Source organism: Aquarana catesbeiana, linkage group LG09 (genome assembly GCF_042186555.1).
Source record: "Aquarana catesbeiana isolate 2022-GZ linkage group LG09, ASM4218655v1, whole genome shotgun sequence".
Taxonomy (NCBI): Eukaryota; Metazoa; Chordata; class Amphibia; order Anura; family Ranidae; genus Aquarana; species Aquarana catesbeiana.
Genome location: NC_133332.1, coordinates 126,201,197 through 126,221,271, shown reverse-complemented (window position 1 = coordinate 126,221,271; position 20,075 = coordinate 126,201,197). Strand labels below are relative to the sequence as shown.

Sequence of the window (20,075 nt, the reverse complement as noted above, 5' to 3'; positions counted from 1 at the left end):
CGCCCCTTCCCAGGAGGCATTGCAAACCGGAAATGATGCGATGGGCCGCGGCCAGGGAGGAGGAAGTGAAAAATGAATACAGCAGATATACAGTAGGTGCTGAGAAAAAAAATAAAAAAAATATCCAATTTGTTTACAGTGCACAGTTTAGTGAGGGATGCTGAAGAGTTGTAAAAGTGGGTGGAACTCCACTTTAAGAGATCCCCCTGTGATTCCTCCTTCCTGTGCTAGCTATTTGGCTCAAAACTTCTTCCTGGTTACCAGCAACCTCGTGTCACATGTAGAAACAACAGAGGCTTGCAATAGTGTGATATCGTTTTTTAAAACATTTATTGCAGCTTAAACTCCACAAGAATTACACACACACATTTCATGATAAAACACGCCTTAAAATACTCATGTGTGATGGTGTGATAGTGTCACCTGAAACCGGATCTGCAGCCTCGGTATTAAGATATCACACTATTGCAAGCCTCTGTTGTTTCTACATGTGACATATGTGAAAGGAGTATAAAAATGAAAGCAATCAGCGGACACAAATCAAAATGTAAGAGAAATTGCAAGCTGTACACTAAAGGTAAATCACAACACCTCAAAAAACATGTAAAAAGTAAAAACTAGTGCAGCGCAATATAAGAGTCCATAAACCTGTAAAAGCAAACAGTTCTCGGCAATAAAAAGGTGGGGCCACCTCGTGAGGGAAAATACAATTCTGAATTGCTGAGTAGTCTGAGTGACTCATCCTCCACCACCAAATCCAAATCCAAATCCTTACCAGATTGGATGGACCTCTGAGCTAACAAAAGAGGCTTGGATCCACACATGGGATAGAGATGGTAAGTGGAGAAACCGGAAGACACCAGATGATCCAGGAGCCAGGATATGGACGAGTAAATGTGGGTGGAAAAGGGACACGATCTAAGTGTTCTCAATAAGGTGTATTTATTCAAATGATCCACAATACATAAAATCTAGTGGCCGTATAAAGCGCTGCCACAGCAATCCAATAAAATGGCAAAGTGAAAGTAAAAGCGGCCTGTAAACAAACGTCGATGGGCAGAACAAGCAATGTAACCGAGATGACTGCGGGTGATGTCCGCACGATAGCTCCTCACCCCTACGCGTTACGTCCTATGGGGCTTTGTCAGTGTGGGCGGGGCTATCACATCACCCGAATGTATTTAATATATTCGTTTAATATTTTTTATATCTGTGCAATATAGATATTCTTTATAGTTATTTCATCTATTTATTTATTGTTTGGTTTCAGCACCGCACATTTGTTATATAATCTCCTGGCATTACTGGCTGATTTTGCGCTCCCTGTGTATTCCCCGTTGCCACCCTGGGACCTAAATGTAATTCTTTGTGTTCTCTAGAAGCCTCCCTTTGAGAGTATTCGTGATATTCCTCTGTTTACTCTTTCTCAAAAAGTTGCACTCTCGGTCACCATCACTTCCACAAGGCGGGTGTCGAAAGTAGTGGCATTCTCTTTTAAGTCTCCCTATCTGAACCCACACAAGGATAAGGTGGTTCTTCATCCATGGCCTTCCTTTCTTCCACAGGTGGTGTTGGATTTTCATCTGAATGAGAACATTGTCCTGCCATCCTGTCTACAACTGTCGCATCCTAAAGGAGGTTGTGTTGCACTCACTGGCCGGCCCACTGTTTCCTGTTGGATTTGGCAGGTGCACACCCTTAAGGACCAGGCTCATCCCTTCTTCATTATGGCACACTCCACCAGGGCCTCATGGGAGTTCTGAGATCAAACATCTGTGTCCCAGGTCAAAGTTGATGTGTTTACATCTTTGGATGCTTGTTTTGGCTGCAAGGTTATGCAGGCTCCTGTTTAAGGTTCCTTGTTAGCCCCCTTAAGGTTCTTTGGGTGGTTGGCATGTGGTTGTCCTTGTTTTTTGGTTTGCCCACCGCTCATTGAGGCAAGAGAAAACAGGGTTTTTGTTACCCTTGCTTTGAGTTTATTGACAGACACAGCACCCGTCCCTCTGGTTTTATTCTTTTAAACTGCTTTGTGAATACCTGTCTTGCCTATAGCAGAGAGAGGTTTTTATACCAGCTAGGACTGCCCACAGGTGGTGCCATGTTCTTCTTCCCCCCCCCCTAGTGTTCTCTAGGAGAGGAAGGCACTTTCTGCTTTGTGGAAAGCAATCTGTTCACAGCTCTGCTCTGGTAACATTTATATATTTTCATTCTTGAAATAATATTCACACCAGGAAGTCAGCTGTGCACTGAGTTGATAAGATTTTGTAGAACATAGTGGACAAGGCCTTAACGCAGCTACATGGAGATTTCCTTATTCTTATGCCAAAACATCTGATCAGTAAAAAAAAAAATCCCTTTTTAAAATGTTGAAAATTATTGTAGAAACAAATATTGCAGTATAATTTAAAGCATGACATTTTTATGATTATTAGTAGCCATTACCTGTGGTCATATGGTTGCTATTGTTCTAAACATGTCTGCCTCAAATGTGTGACTAAAATGCTCTGGAGTAGTTTGTGTTTGGGTGAATCGTTCTACCCTGAATGAGAGCAAATATTGTCAAGTTTTTGTTTCAGCAGTTGGACCTGGATGCAATATTTAGAAATGCAGCTCATCAAACAAATGTGTGGTTCACTGATAAGAGTACATACCTGATTGAAGCATCCAAATACCTTGTATAACTAAGTTCTTCATAACTATATGAACAGTGCCTTGAAAAAGTGTTCTTACCCCTTGAAATTTTCCATATTTTTTCATGTTACAACCAAAAACATAAATGTATTTTACTGGGATTTTATGTGATAAACCAACACAAAGTGGCCCATAATTGTGAAGTAGAAGGAAAATGGTGAATGGTTTCATTTTTTTTTTTTTTTACAAATATGTGAAAAGTGTGGCGTGTCTTTGTAGAACCACCTTTCGCTGCAATTACAGCTGCAAGTCTTTTTGGGTATGTCTCTACCAACTTTGCATATCTGACATTTTTTGCCCATTCTTCTTTGCAAAAATAGCTTAAGCTCTGTCAGATTGGATGGAGAGCATCTGTGAGCAGCAATTTTCAAGTTTTGCCACAGATTCTCAATTGGATTTAGGTCTGATCTTTAACTGGGCCATTCTAACACATAAATACGCTTTGATCTAAACCATTCCATTGTAGCAATGGCTGTGTATCTAGGGTCATTGTCCTTCTGGAAGGTGAACCTCCACCCCAGTCTCAAGTCTTTTGCAAACTAACAGGTTTTCTTCTAAGATTGCTCTGCATTTGGCTCCATCCATATTCCCATCAACTCTGATCGGCTTCCCTGCCCCTGCTGAAGAAAAGCATCCCACAACATGATGCTGCCACCACCATGTTTCACGGTGGGGGGTGGGGTATTCAGGGTGATGTGCAGTGTTAGTTTTCCACCACACATAGTATTTTGGTTTTAGGCAAAAAAGTTAAATTTTGGTCTCATCTGACCAGAGCACCTTTGTCCACATGTTTGCTGTGTCCCCCACATGACTTCTTATGGCTTTCTTTCAACAACGACTTTCTTCTTGCCACTCTTCCATAAAGGCCAGATTTGTGGATTCCACGACTAATAGTTGTCATGTGGACAGATTTCCCCACCTTAGCTCCTCCAGAGTTACCATGGACCTCTTGGCTGCTTCTCTGATTAATGCTCTCCTTGCCCAGCCTGTCAGTTTAGGTGGATTGCCATGTCTTGGTAGTGGTGCCATACTCTTTCCATTTTTGGATGATGGATTGAACAGTGCTCCATAAGATGTTCAAAGCTTGGGATATTTTTTCATAGCCTAACCCTGCTTTAAACTTCTCCACAACTTCATCTCTGACCAGTCTGGTGTGTTCCTTGGCCTTCATGATGCTGTTTGTTCACTAAGGTTCGTTAACCAACCTATGAGGCCTTAGAACAGCTGTATTTATACTGAGATTAAATTACACACAGGTGGACTGTGAAATTGAAAACCATTTATCATTTTCCTTCCACTTCACAATTATGTGCCACTTTTTGGTGTTCTATCACATAAAATCCCAGTGCCTTGACAAGGTATTCATACCTCTTGAAATTTTCCACAAAAAAATTTCAAGGGGTATAAATACTTTTTCAGGGCACTGTAGTTGTCCTGTAGTAAGATTCTCCCGGCTGTGAATCTCTACAGCTCCCCCAGAGTTACCATGGGCTCTTGGCTGTTTCTCTGATTAATGCTCTCCTTGCCTGGCCTGATAGTTGTGCCATACTCTTTCCATTATTGGATGATGGATTGATCAGTGCTCCGTGAGATGTTCAAAGCTTGGGATATTTTTGTATAACCTAACCCTGCTTTAAACTTATCCACAACTTTATCCATGACCTGTCTGGTGTGTTCCTTGGCCTTCATGATGCTGTTTGTTTACTAAGGTTCTCTAAAAAAAACTTCTGAGAGCTTCACAGAACAGCTGTACTTATACTGAGATTAAATTACACACAGGTGGACTCTGACTTCTGAAGGCATTTGGTTCCATTAGATGTTAGGGGTATCAGAGTAAAGGGGGCTGAATACAAATGCACGCCACACTTTTCAGATATTGCTTTGTAAAAAATGTGGAAAACCATTTATCATTTTCCTTCCACTTCACAATTATGTGCCACTTTATGCTGGTCTATCACATTCAATCCCAATAAAAATGCATTTCAATTTTTGGTTGTAACATGACAAAATGTGGAAATTTTCAAAGGTTGTGAATACTTTTTCAAGCACTGTATCCTCTTGGGTTTCTGTAGCTTGTGACAGTTTCTCATCTGTGCATCTACCCCTGCTACTTTCCTGTTTATACATTATTTTTGTTCTTTCTCCATTCCAGGCATTAAAGGAAAAGAAGGCCGCCAGGCAGCAAGGAACAGTGATTATGCTGTGCCAAGATTTAAGCACTTAAAAAAACTTCTTTTAGCACACGGACACTTGTATTATGTGAGAATAGCTCACCTTGTACAGTATTTCTTTTATAAGGTAAGATCCTTGTAAGTATCACTATTATTAATGATAATGCAGAGGACAGAACATTACCTTTTTGGTTTAGGGTGCCATAAATCATTTACAATATAGGAATTATCCTGTGGAAGGATCCATTTAAGAGGCTTTACTTGGCTGGTTCAGAAAATGAGCAAAATGACTTGTAAAGCTGACTGTGTGACTTTGCTGTATTTGCAATGGATGGCAAAGTGTAAATCTTGTCAACTGGCAAATATTGCACATGTCTGCATTTTTTTCCCATCTGCTTCTATCTTAGTAATAAACTAAGTTTAGCTTAACACATTGGGCACACCATAAAATACACATCTCACAGTGTACACGCACACGTGTAGTTTACAACTTTCAATGCTGTGGACTCTTGCTCTCTTAGTGCTGCTTCCCTGAACTTCTGGTCTTTACAGGAGAGTTTGCAGCGGACAGTGCAATCTCCAGCCAGTCCGTTAGTTGGGAGGAGCACCTTACCCTCCTAGGCTATGGGATTATGTTTGTGTCGATGCACACAGTTTAGGGAGGCACAGCTTTAGTCTGTGAATGCAAGTGTGATTCCATAGGATGCTGCACAAGAAAGGAGCCACCCTGGAATAGGAAGCCTAGCGTAGTGGTCGTGGCACCAGTATAAACTGATCTATAGGCAAGGAATCAAAGAAGCTGCATGCTCAATAAGTAAATCGGTTACTGAAAGTGCTTAAAAAAAATCTGAGGATTTAATATCACATTAAGGGCTAAGTTTACCTTAAATTAAATAAATTCACATATTTTTGCAGAAAAAAGATGTGCAATTATTTTTTTTTTTTTTTATTATTATTTATTTATTTATTTATTTTTTTTTTACACAGGCGCCTGCAAAGCATTGCACCTGCAATCAGCGGATTGTGGGAGCAGTGTCAGGCTCCTGCACACTCTACCCAGATTTCTGCCTCCTATACAGGCTTTCAGTTAGAAAGCTACGCAACATGAAAAATATTTAAAAACTGAAGCTTGGTAAAAGAAAAATAGGGGGGGGGGGGGGGGAGACAACACCAGGGATATAACTTACCTCTAATGAAGTGTATCCTCCATCCTGCTGGTTACAGTAAAAGTCCACCATTTAGTGCTGCTGGATCCTCCTCACAGCAGTGAACTTCCAGGAACTCAATGGGTTAACTGTCTCAGCTGTAAAAGTGAAGGATCGCCCCCTCTGGCCTTCCCCTTCCATCCTCCTTCTGCATTCACAAAACTCCTTTTAGTATTTTTACAGAAAGCAAAGGCTGATAAATGACAGGATCCCCCTCCTCCACTCACAGAACACTTTGCATTCTGTGAAAATAATACAGGGAGTTTTATGAATAGATGAAAGGTGGGGAGGGCAAGCAGCGCAATTCTTCACTGTTGAGGCCCTTTGATTTTCGGACGTCAATTGTGTCTGCAAATCTTACTGTTAGAACAGTGCCTTCGTCAGACAAAAGCTGGATGTGCAGACTATAACATTTTTGACGGATTTGAACTCAACGTCTGATTTTCGTTTCATTAGTACGGGTTTCGTGCGAAAAAGATCAAAAGAGCAAGACTACACATGCTCAGAAACAAAAAGAATACATACCAAACTATTCAACCCGTTATGTCACTTCTGATGTATTCTGTCAAACGAAAATTTTCGTATTGTGAGTAACCTCTTCACTTTCGACATGAGACTACCATGCCACAAAAAATCAAAGCGTGTGTATGAGGATTTAGATCCAAGGCAGTAACAAGCAGCCAAGAAAGATGGAAGATACATTTTAATTGAAGGTAAGTTATGTTCCTAATGCTGCATCCCAAAAACATTTTTAAGTCACTTCAGCTTCAGTGTATTCATAGCTATGTTTGTGGTTGCGTATCCTGGAAGATTTAGAGTATAAAAAACTACTTGGGGGAAATAACCGGGGTTATTAAAGTATGTTGTGTATTAAAAATGTATTCAGTTATTAACCACTTTTTAGTAGATTTTAGAATGCTGTTTTGTGCCTTTGATTCCTAAAGCATACGCCCAGTGAGATGCCCCGCATTGCTTTTCTATGTAGCTCTGATGCCAGGATTCTTTAATTTACAGTTTTTTTTTTTTGTTTTTGTTTTTATAGAACTTGTGCTTCATTCTGCCCCAGTTTTTGTATCAGTTCTTCTGTGGATTTTCTCAGCAGGTATGTATTTTGTAGAACTTTGGCTCCTTGTTTTGAGATGATGTCATTTAAATGTTACCATAGCAGCCCGGCTAGATTGAATCACTTTTACCATGAGGTTGTAATCTTTGGTGGGGCGAGAGTTAGGTCATTACAGCTGCAAGGCCAGCAATTTCAACATTACATCATCAATTTTGTAGCAGAGCTTACATATGTCATACAAGGAAAACAATGAATTTATAGGATGTCATTTAGAAGAGAGTGATGCGGTTTTGACCGGTAAACTGTTTCTCTCCTATTTGTTTCTCAAGACATATCCATAGTGTGGCTCGTTTTTAAAAAGGCCACAGTCTGTGTTAAATTGAGTGTAACGTTATTAAAAAAACACAAAAGTTATTTTTTAAATGCCAAACAAGTCATACTTACCTGTTCTTGCAATGGTTTTTGCACTGAGTATCCCTGATCCTCCTGCTCTGGGCTCCTCTTTGCTGTGTGACACCATAGAAAGCTGCTGTGTGTGTCCAGTGCTGCTTTGGCCCCACTCCTCCCCTCACTCCTTGGATTTGATTGACAGAAGCAGGAGCCAAAGGCTTTCACGGAGTCCAGTGGGGAGGGAGAGAGAGAGAGAGAGAGAGAGAGAGAGAGAATGCATTGAGGTAAAAAAAACTCCAGCTTTTACAACCACTTTCATTTCAGCATTGGTCCAGCCAGTAACAAACTTCCTATTATAGGGTAGTGTTAAATGTACTAGCAGATTTAGATGCACTAAAAAATTGAAGCCAAACTCCAGATAACATTTTTTAACCACTTCCCGACCGCCGCACGACTATATACGTCCTAAGTTTGAATGGGGATATCGTTGTTATGGCAGCAGCTAGCTGCCATAACCCCGGTATCCCCGTTTTCGTGCGGCGGCCGGCTTTCAGATAAAAGTGGTCCCTGCGGCGGATTCGCCGCGAGATCACTTTTATCGGTGGCGGGAGAGGGCCCCCCCCCTCCCGCCGCGATCCGGTGCCCTCCGCCGCTTACCGGAGCCGTCGGTAGTGGCGGAGGCGATCGCGTCCTCTTCCGTTGTGTGTCAGGAGACAAGTGAGGCCAAGATGGCGCTCACTCGTCTCCAAGATACTGCTGGGCGGAAGCGACGTCAAAACATCACTTCCGTCCACGCCTCTTAAAGGCATATTTTTTCAAATGTCATTTTTCTAAATGACTTTTTTTTTTTTTTTTTTTTTATTGCATTTTAGTGTAAATATGAGATCTGAGGTCTTTTTGACCCCAGATCTCATATTTAAGAGGTCCTGCCATGCTTTTTTCTATTACAAGGGATGTTTACATTCCTTGTAATAGGAATAAAAGTGAAACAATTTTTTTTTTTTTTTTTAAACAGTGTAAAAATAAATAAAATATTTTAAAATAAATAATAAAAATAAAAAAAAAATTTTTTAAAACCCCCCTGTCCCGACGAGCTCGCGCGCAGAAGCGAACGCATACGCGAGTAGCGCCCGCATATGAAAACGGTGGTCAAACCACACATGTGAGGTATCACAGCGACCGGTAGAGCGAGAGCAATAATTCTAGCCCTAGACCTCCTCTGTAGCGCAAAATATGCAACCTGTAGAATTTTTTAAACGTCGCCTATGGAGATTTTTGAGGGTAAAAGTTTGACGCCATTCCACGAGCGGGCGCAATTTTCAAGCATGACATGTTGGGTATCAATTTACTTGGCGTAACATTATATTTCACAATATTAAAAAAAATTGGGCTAACTTTACTGTTGTTTTATTTTTTTATTCAAAAAAGTGAATTTTTTCCAAAAAAAGTGCGCTTATAAGACCGCTGCGCAAATACGGTGCAAAAAAAAGTATTGCAATGACCGCCATTGTATTCTCTAGGGTGTTAGAAGAAAAACCATATATAATGTTTGGGGGTTCTAAGTAATTTTCTAGCAGAAAAACCTGTTTTAAACATGTAAACTCCTAAAATCCAAAACGAGGCTGGTCCTTAAGTGGTTAAGCAGTTACATAAATTATTAAAAGATTATAATTTTAAGCACCACTGTTATGTGGTTTGTCTCAACCTGTTAATTGCTACATATGCAAGATGGACTGTGTAGTTAAAAAACAGACTTACTGAAAATAGAAGAAAGCCTAAAAAAGAACTAAAGCAGCCACCAGATCTAAGAACTGGTAAACTGCAATATAATAAATGTTTGCTTTTGGATTTAAAGTGGTTGTAAAGGCAGAAGTTTTTTTTTTTTTAATTTTAATGCATTCTATGCAATAAGATAAAAAGCCTTCTGTGTGCAGCAGCCCCCCTAATACTTATCTGAGCCTATCTCGATCCAGCGATTGTTGTAGAAGATGCTTGGCTGTCTGAGACTCTCCCTCCTCATTGGCTGAGACAGCAGCGGGCCCCATTGGCTCCCACTTTTGTCAATCAAAGCGAGTGAGCTAATCAGGAGAGAGGGGGCAGGACCAGGCCACGCCTCCATGGGCACACAGAGCTGCGGCTCGGGTGTCCCCCATAGCAAGCTGCTTGCTGTGGCGGCACTTGGCAGGAGGGAGGGACCAGAGAAGAGAAGAAGCGGGGCTGCTCTGTGCAAAACCACTGCACAGAGCAGGCAAGTATAACAAGTTTGTTATTTTTAAGAAAAAAAAAAAACCTGAGACTTTAATACGGATTTAACCATAAATGACTGCTCTGAATTATTGCTCTCTAACGGCCTCTGCGATACCCGAAATGTGTAGCCAAATGTACGTTTACATACACGTATGTGCCCTACACAGCGCATTTCCATATGGGTGTGTACAGGGGAGACAGATGTGTTTTACATTTTTTAAATTTACTTTTATTTGTTTTATTTTTTATAAACACATTATTTTTTTTTTTTTTTTTTATTTATGGTAACTTTATTGGTATTACAAGGGGGCTAACAAGCCCACCAACTGATACCATGGGCAGTTGACAGGTCCTCTTTATGGAGACATCAGGGGTTCTTTTATACCCCCAATGTCTTTCTTGCCCTCCACTGCAGCTAATCAAGCACAAATGGAGGGTGGAGGGCACACCTTCAGAGGCAGCGATTGAATGTCTCTAGAATTGCCCATATCACTTTAACTGAAAGCCTGAAAATTTTGAAAAGAAAAAGTTTTTTCTTTCTGATAAAAAAAAAAAACACTACGAAAACCCCCAAAATGATCCCTTTTTGGGTTAATACATGGAGCTTTGGTAGTGGTGTACTAGATACTTTATTGTATAGGTCATGAACACAGGGATCAGAAAGTGAAGGGGTTAATGTACAGAGCACATATAGTAGCAAGATGTAGACGAAGGGGTTCATGTGCAGGATAAGGTGGTTAATACAAGTCACAATTGGAAACAGGATCAAGATCATGAATGGGGGGGGGGCGGACACGGGGGTTGCATGGAATTTTTTTCCCCATTCACAATTACTAAAACCTCTCCTTCCTTTGTTGAAGTGGAAGAGGGATCAACACTATAAATAGCATGTGATTGCTGTGAGGAACAATCTTGGCAATCACTTGGTACCCAGCCCTTCAGATCAGCTCAGTGCAATGTAATACCCAGCGATAGTCTGATGGCTTTTTTTCCAGTGCCATTTATAAATGGCACAGAATAAATAACGAGCCATCAATCTACTGCGTAAAGACATACCCTGGAGAAGAAGAGGTTAAAGTAAAACATTTTTATATTTTAGGTAGCGTAGGGAGAGTTTTAACCCCCCGTCAGTGTTTTTTTTTTTTTTTTTGCCATCTGCGTCCCTTTGGGGAGATTTCTCTTCACTTCGTGTCCCATAGCCTAAACAGGAAGTGAGGGACTCCCTTGCTGTCACCAGAACTTGTGTTCCCATTGGAAGATTTCCCCTCAGTTTCCATTTTCGGATGATGGATTGAATGGGAGCACAGACAGCAGTGCAGAGCTGACATGTGTTCCAATCCCTCTCCACTCTATCCAAAACTACAAAAGCCTTTTGTTATACTTTAAATAACAGTGTGCATACTCAGAAGTAGCTAGTGGTACTTATTGACATTGGATTTGTTCTATATTGAACAGTAAGGGCTCTTTCACAGTGGGGGATCTCCCCGCTGAGGAGACGGATGACGGGTCCGTGTCCGCTCCACTGATGCAGAGCAGACCCGAACACAGCCTAATTTGCTCTCTGGGTGGTCGGATGTAAACTGACAACTGATCCCCCATCTGTCTGTTTTTAGCAGATCAGTAGTCAGCGGGTGTCAATGGACACATGTCTGTTGACACCCACTGCACCATAGACGGCAATGGATGGTCCGATCAGGTCCACCTAAAAAACCAACAGGTGGACCCGATTGGTCCACCCTTATGAAAGGGGCCTTAAAGGTTACAAAATGTATTACCAGCTGTACCATCACCCCGATTAATAAACAAAACTTCACAGACACTATTGGAGGTGGTTTGACTGATTAGGACAAATTTTATGTTTACCATTTTATTTCTAGGAGTGTTACTTGATGCTTTAATAACACATTCGGTAGTATTTTATTTTGGGTATTGTTTTAATTTTACTTACTGAACATTCTCTTGATTGTGTTGTTGTAGCCACTTTATGATGCTGCCTACCTGACCATGTACAACATCTGTTTCACGTCTCTTCCAATCCTGGCCTACAGTCTGCTGGAACAACACATCAGTATTGAAACTCTGATGGCAAACCCTAAATTATATATGTATGTATGAAGATTTTTGTTTCAGAAATACAGTATTTATCGGTATCTAACACGCACAGGCGTATAACACACACATTCATTTTAAGAGGGAAGTTTCAGGAAAAAAACTTACATTTTAAATAAGGAACTTTGAAGCAAAATAAGGGTCAGTGCTCATCTGCAGCCTCACCATTGCCATCAATGCAGCCTCATCAGTCCACATCAATGCAGCCTCATCAGTCCACATCAATGCAGCCTCATCAGTCCACATCAATGCAGCCTCATCAGTCCACATCAATGCAGCCTCATCAGTCCACATCAATGCAGCCTCATCAGTCCACATCAATGCAGCCTCATCAGTCCACATCAATGCAGCCTCATCAGTCCACATCAATGCAGCCTCACAATTGCCATCAGTGCAGCCTGATCGATGCCCATCTGCAGCCTAGAGGGGTCAGGGAGGGGGGCAGGACGAGCGCCGACAGAATACATACAGTGAGAATCTCCTATGTTAGACAGAACAGTGGTCCAATGGTGGCCCAAGAGACGGGACTTCCTATTACAGAGGCCGCCAAGTAAACAGGAGATTCTCACTGTATGTAATCTGACGGCGCTCGTCCCGCTCCCCCCTTCCTGTCCCCTCCGAGGCAGTTAAAATTGAAAAATTGGCGTATAACACGTACACGCTATTTGCACCCAATTTAAATGTTTAAAGCTGGTCTCTCTCTCCTATTGTGCTATACTATATAAACTTCTCTTTGGAACATTTTAATATTGTATAACCCATACTCCCCTTGTTTTATCTATCAGTTTGTATAGCAATATATGAGGTGACATTGTTATACAAATAAATAATAATTCTTAAGGACACATGAATGCTGTATATTTCAGTGCTACATAAGATTGGTTAGATATGTTTAACTTTTTCATATCATTGTTCTTTAGAGAAGAAGCAGACCATTAAAGGTTAATGTACCTATACTGCCAAAAGATGCTGAGAACGATAAAAAAAAAAAAAAAAAAAAAAAGAACCTGTTCACATTTTTCTTATGAAGAATAATCTCCTTACACTAGCCTTTGTTTCCTCCAGGATTAGGCTAGGATGCGTGGCTGTACTTTTCTTCTTTATCCTCTCTAGGTATTGACATGCTTTCTAGGCAATCAGCGCATGCTTCGTAAGGAACTTAAGTTGGGCTTAGATGGCGATGCCTCCATCCACACGAGCGGAGTGGATGGACAAATCCCCCCCCCCCGCCAGGACATTGTAGTCTGACAGCTGCAGCCTCTGATCAACAAGTTTTCCAGCATGTCGGTTCAATGGAGGTCTATCTAATGATCCACTACTGTCAAACAGGGATGGCCACACACAGATTGAAATTTGGCCAGTCCTGGCTGAATTTCAATCTGTCTGTGGCCAGCTTTAGATGTTGTGAACCAAGGTTGTGTGAGCTGCTCAGGCTGTATGGGAATGAAGTCCTGTGCCCGCTGCTGTGAGTGTTGGCCAGGAAGGGAGCTCGCATATGCTCAACGCAATGGTAGAGAGTGACTAGGTGTCTCGGGAGCCGCACATCAAGTCAAGACCTAATGTATATTAGGGAATGGCAGTCTCAGGCAGGACCCCTGCCAGGCCACGTTCTGGCGGCGTAGCCTGGCAGGGGTCCCGGCTGAGACTGCCATTCACTATCATACAGCAGATCTCAACTTGATGGGCGGCTCCCGGGACATCTAGCCACTCTCTACTAGCTTTAGATGGTTGAGTTCAACATCTTAATGTTACCTTTTGCATTGCACATAATCTTTGCTCTTTGTGCTACTTTATTGAATTAGGCATTTTGTCCTGAAATGTTCAGCAGCATCAAAAATTCCAGTAGACCTCAAGTATATAATGTAGGTGGTGGAACTGGTGCTTAGTCAGACTACATATCTGCTTCTAACATTTAAATGTCAAGAAATGGTCAATGGGCAAAGTCTAATACTTTGATGTACGTTCTTTCATAAATATTGCTGCTGGTTAGTATTTTCTCAACATTCTGTTTAAAAGTTGATCTTTTTGTTTTAATTGCAGGAGAATATCTGACAATGCAATGTTACAGTGGTTGCCATTCTTATACTGGACTTTGCTGGGGGCCTTTGAAGGACTAGTTCTCTTCTTTGGAGTTTACCTGCTATTCCAGAACCCATCACTGGAAGGCAATGGGCAGGTATGCTACACTTTGCCATTTATCTAACATTTCAACTTTTTTTCTCCCCCTTATGTTAATGTTGTTTTCAGGTTACATTAAATTTTGATGGACACTGATCATACAAACTTATGTAAATTTGTATACATATATCCAAACCGGCGCTTTAAAACTCTTTTTGAGTCTATTACTTTAAATGCTATGTTCTAAGTGATATAAAGGGATGTTAAAATCTAGTTTCCTTTTGTGAATGGTTTAACCACTTCAATAGCAGGCACTTCCCCTCTTTCCTGCCCAAGCCAATTTTCAGCTTTCAGTGCTGGCGCTAATTAAATGACAATTGCACGGTCATGCAACACTGTACCCAAACTAAATTTTTATAATTTTATTCCCACAAATAGAGCTTTCTTTTGGTGGTATTTGATCACCTCTGGGATTTTTAATTTTTTTTGCTAAACAAATTAAAAAATAAGACCAAACATTTTGAAAAAAAAAAAGTTTTTCTTCGTTTCTGTTATACGATTTTGTAAATCCTTTCCTCCTTCACTGATGAGGCTACACTGACGGGCACATATGGGTGGCACTGATGGGCATCACTATAAAGGAGGCACTGGCAGGCATTACTGATGGGCACTGATTGGCATCATTTTTGGGTACAGATTGGTATCCCTGGTGGCCATGGGTGGCATACCTGGTGGTCATCCTTGGTGGTCCTGGGTGGGCTGCACTGATAATCAGCACAGACCCCCTGTCAGGAGAGCAGCCGATCGGCTCTCCTCTACTCGTGTCTCTCAAACGCGAGTGAGGGAAAGCCGATACACGGCTCTTCCAGTTTACACCGTGATCAGTTGTGACTGGACACAGCTGATCACGTGGTAAAGAGTCTCCTTTAGACTCTTTACCGAGATCAGTGTTGCGATGTGTCAGACTGACACTCCACGCCGGCTGTTATCCCTAAGGACGTACAGTCAGGATAACGGAACCACTGCCCGTCATTTTGCTTTAGGCAGGACGGGAAGTGGTTAAATCTACTCAACCATAATTTAAAGTAGGGCTGCAACTAACGATTATTTTCATAATCGATTAGTTGGCCGATTATTGTTTCGATTAATTGGTTAATAACCTTGAAGAAAAGTGTGGTGTAAAATTTAGTTAGTTTTTTTCCATTGTTTTGGCTCATTTCTTGAAACCGAAATGACATTCTCAAAACAACATGGACAAATCTCCAAACCACTTGGCAATTGTTCACAACTCAATTGAATTTCTCATTCATTTCATCAAATTGCAAATGTCTCAGTACATGTCTCAATGTCTCAGTACATCTTTCAAATGATTAAGTACAAGTAGCCTACATTTAGCACAATTTCCAAGTGAATAGATCTTGTTGATCTAAACTGATTGTCAATTCTCAGTCTAATGGTTGTTCTCTCCAAAACGTGTCAGCGTAATTTCATTGTTTAAGTCATCACATGCACAATAGTCTGTTCAATTGTCAAAATTATTCAGGAACATAATACCACGAATACAATATATGAATCTCTTGGAACATTTGATAAAATGTTTACAGCAATTAACAGTCAGGTGCAACTAGAACTTGACTAACGAAGGAGTTGGAGTTGGTCTCAGATGACCAATCAAACAGTATGTTTAGTTACCTGACAGGTGCCGTCCATGATTGTGAATGCTACTAAACATGTATATATAGAGCTTGACCATGCAGGACCAGTACAATTTCTGAACATGGAGGCACCTGGCCAAGTAAATGAACAAGGGCAACTGCCTGCTGGAGGAAGAGGAGGAAGAAGAAGAAGAGGAGGAGGAGTAAGGGTGCGTGGTGGTGGAAGAGGGGGAAAAAGGCTGAGGAGCACGAAGACACCATGCTGTCCCTGATGAAATTCAGGCCACAATTATAGACCATGTCATCAACCATGGCCTCACAATGGTGGAGGCAGGTCGCCAAGTGCAGCCTAATGTGCCTTGCTCTACAGTCTCCTCTATCATCCAAACCTTTCGCAGGGAAAACAGGTATGTAGTCAGTCGATGATGGAATTATATAATGTATAGGACAGGACACTGTGCATAGAGCAACAAATATGTTTATTTACTCATTTCCGTATTCATTTAGTGTGTGTGTGTGTGTGTGTGTGATAGGCCTACAGTATTACAGTATCTAAGCTCAGTGGGATGTTATGTATGATACTAACAATTACAAGAAAAATATTGTAGAAAATAAACTATGGAATAGTATGGAATAGTTTATTTTCTACAATATTGATGATACAGTTTACAGTAGTATTCGTCACTGTGCAGTGATGCATTAGAATTGTGGTAAAGTTACTGTAAGTAAAACAACAATACGACTACATTGGTAACTCATTCTGTATGGAATACATAAGGTATAAATTATGAATGGAGTGTTGTCCTTTGAATTCTATGTCTAGGATTGGACGACAACCTGGCACGGGTGGCCGAGGAAAACTTCTCAATGAACAACAAGAACAAGAGATCTGTCATATGGTGTTAGCAAATAATGCCATCACATTGAGACAGATCCGCACTGCAATCCTACAAGACAATGCCATATTCCAAAATGTCAACGCTATAAGCATCTCCACAATAGCCTGCATATTGAAGAAGCATCAGATGACAATGAAGCAAATTTACAGGGTACCATTTGAGAGGAACTCTAACAGAGTGAAAGAGCTGCGGTACCAGTATGTACATGTAAGTGAGTCACTGGTTGTCCATCAAGATAACCTTTTTACAATTACCGTAAGCAGTGGTTCCCAAAATGTATTGGTTTCAGTACCCACTTTACCTGATGTCTGAATCCAGGTATGAAAGTATTTGATTTATGTATCTGATTTATAAACATTTTGCCTAAAAACTGCAGCTTACTGTATGATGCAATTATCATTATAATCCTTATTTTGAAGAATATAACATACAATACAGTAAGAAAAAGGGTCAAAGAGCTGCAATTACAGTAGTGCCTCCCATGTAAATCTATCTAATACTGTGGGTTTTACTGTAACATTTCAGTAGGTCTACTCGATATTTTTCCCCCTCCCCTTTCTGTCAAATACCCCCTATACTACCTCTACATAGGGCACATGTACCCCAGGTTTGGAACCACTGGAATACTGGCCAGTAGTATATTGAACTTGTGTAGAACATAGAACATTCCTATGTAACTGTCTGTAACTGTAGTGTATGACTCTTCTGTATGACTGATTTGATGTTTTCTTTTTTTACGCTATTGTAGAAAATAATGGCATTGGAAGGAAACGAGACCTCTCACATACTCGTGTATGTGGATGAGGCTGGCTTCAACCTGGCCAAGGGCCGAAGATGTGGCCGTAATTTTATTGGCCACCGGGCCACGGTGGATGTCCCATGCCAGCGAGGGGGCAATATAACTGTGTGCTGCCATTTCTGAGAATGGTGTGGCCACTCGCATCCCCAGTCTTGGCCCATACAATACACAGAAGCTCCTCATCTTCTTGGACCGCCTTCATTTGGATTTAATCCCTGAAAATGAGAGAGGTCTCATAGGGCCTCACCTACCACAATATATAATTGTATGGGACAATGTGAATTTCCACCGTGGCCCACTTATCAGGGCCTGGTTCACTGCTCATCCAAGGATGGATCTGGTGTTCCTACCACCTTACTCTTCTTTCCTCAATCCTATTGAGGAGCTTGTCTCCGCTTGGAGGTGGAGAGTGTATGAGCATCGAGCTCAAGATCAGAGGTCCCTGCTCCATGCAATGGACGCTGCCTATGAGGATATGACAGGAGATCAGTGTAGGGGATGGTTGCGACATGCATGCCGTTTCTTCCCTCGTTGCATCGCAAGGGAGGATATACGCTGCGATGTTGACGAGAATCTGTGGCCAGACAGTACCAGTATGTACATGTAAGTCAGTCACTGGTTGTCCATCAAGATGACCTTTTTACAATTACCGTAAGCAGTGGTTCCCAAAATGTATTGGTTTCAGTACCCACTTTACCTGATTTCTGAATCCAGGTATGAAAGTATTTGATTTATAAACATTTTGCCTAAAAACTGCAGCTTACTGTATGATGCAATTATCATTATAATCCTTATTTTGAAGAATATAACATACAATACAGTAAGAAAAAGGGTCAAAGAGCTGCAATTACAGTAGTGCCTCCCATGAAATACTGTGGATTTTACTGTTAGTCTACTCATTGATAATTTTTCCCCTCCTCTTTCTGTCAAATACCCCCTGTAGTATCTCTGCATAGGGTACATGTACCCCAGGTTTGGAACCACTGGAATACTGGCCAGTAGTATATTGAACTTGTGTAGAACATTGAACATTCCTATGTAACTGTAGTGTATGACTCTTCTGTATGACTGATTTGATGTTTTCTTTTTTTTACTCTATTGTAGAGAATAATGGCATTGGAAGTAAACGAGACCTCTCACATACTCGTGTATGTGGATGAGGCAGGCTTCAACCTGGCCAAGGGCCGAAGACGTGGCTGTAATTTTATTGGCCACCGGGCCACGGTGGATGTCCCAGGCCAGCAAGGGGGCAATATAACTGTGTGCTGCCATTTCTGAGAATGGTGTGGCCACTCATCCCCAAGATCAGAGGTCCCTGATCCATGCAATGGAGGCTGCCTGTGAGGATATTATGGGAGATCAGTGTAGGGGATGGTTGCGACATGCACACCGTTTCTTCCCTTGTTGCATCGCAAGGGAGGATATACGCTGCGATGTTGACGAGAATCTGTGGCTAGACAGACAGCAGCGTGTGGATGGGCAGGAGGGTGAGGACGGTGGTCAGTGAAGAGATGTTACAGTAGTTGTGAAACTCCAGCTTTATTTACAGCATTGTAGGCTAAATTTAATTTTCCTTGTTTTTTGTTTGTGTGTTTATATTATTATATTATGCTGTATACATTTTCTTTTTTACTCTGATGTATGAAAGTTACTTTGTGTGTGAATGATAATGGTTACAATACTGTAAAGTAATTTTTCCTTGGCAGTACGAGTGCAATGTGTGTTGTCAAACCTTGGAGGCTACTCTTACCCGAAAATCTTTTCTTTTTTTTTTTCAGTTTTATACACAATTGTATTCAGTTAGCTAGACAAAATCTGTACAGTAACCATTGTCAATGAAGGACTGGGCTAAGACTGAAAGGTGGACATGAGGGATATTTTAATGATCCTCTGCCATAGAGACAAAACATCTAAACATTTTGACTTGCAGTGCTTACACAATGCCAAAGGGAAAAGGCATTTTGGAGGCACTGACTATTTGAATGAGAAAGAAATTTATTTTTGACACATGAGTGAACTGTTTTGGGAAAGATATGAGCTTTTGAACCATGGTGTTGTGCCGAATCATCCAGGTTATTTTGGCAAAAGCACCAAGAGAGTTGAGAACGTCTGGTCTGTTTCAAGAAATGAGCCAAAGCAATTGAGAAGAATCTTTGCCATTTTGGGGGCACTGACTCTTTATATGGGAAAGGAATATGGTTTTGAAGCATGAGTGAACAGTTTTGGGAGAGATATGAGCTTTTGCACGTGCGTTATAGTGATGTGCTGAACTGTAAGACTGTTTTGCCAAATGATCTTAGAGTTTTGAGAATGTCATTTCTGTTTCAAGAAATGAGTCAAAACAGTGGAGAAAAACTGTAATATGTAAAGTTTTAAAAAAAGGCAATTTATTCTTAAATATCTCTATGCAGTGGTAAATATAAATAACCAACTATATAGTTAGAGAGCAAAATCTCTAATTCACTCTGAGAATAACAGACAGAGGAGATATACTGTATATACTATTAGAGGAGATATACTGTATATACTATTAGAGGAGATATACTGTATATACTATTAGAGGTTGAATCTGGTAAATATCATCAGACTCAGAGATCTTTTTTAAAGAAAAAAGACTGTTAAAGACTGTTTTGCAGACTTTCAAACAGAACTAACTAATAACTAATATATTATATGCTGGCCATACAAAAACAATGTCTTCCTTCAAAAAAAAAATGTAATTTTAAGA

General features: G+C 40.9%; 1 protein-coding gene across 4 annotated transcripts in view; it reads left to right on the top strand.

Annotated features, from left to right (window-relative positions):
* The window catches only part of ATP11C (ATPase phospholipid transporting 11C (ATP11C blood group)), a 273,446-nt gene that overhangs the window by 213,825 nt on the left and 39,546 nt on the right, over positions 1–20,075 (top strand). For all 4 annotated transcript variants that reach the window (XM_073599256.1, XM_073599253.1, XM_073599254.1 and 1 more), the window contains exons 22-25: positions 4,844–4,989; positions 7,110–7,169; positions 11,745–11,872; positions 13,917–14,052. In XM_073599256.1, the coding sequence (XP_073455357.1) occupies positions 4,844–4,989; positions 7,110–7,169; positions 11,745–11,872; positions 13,917–14,052 (470 nt within the window). The remainder of the gene's footprint in view (positions 1–4,843; positions 4,990–7,109; positions 7,170–11,744; positions 11,873–13,916; positions 14,053–20,075) is intronic.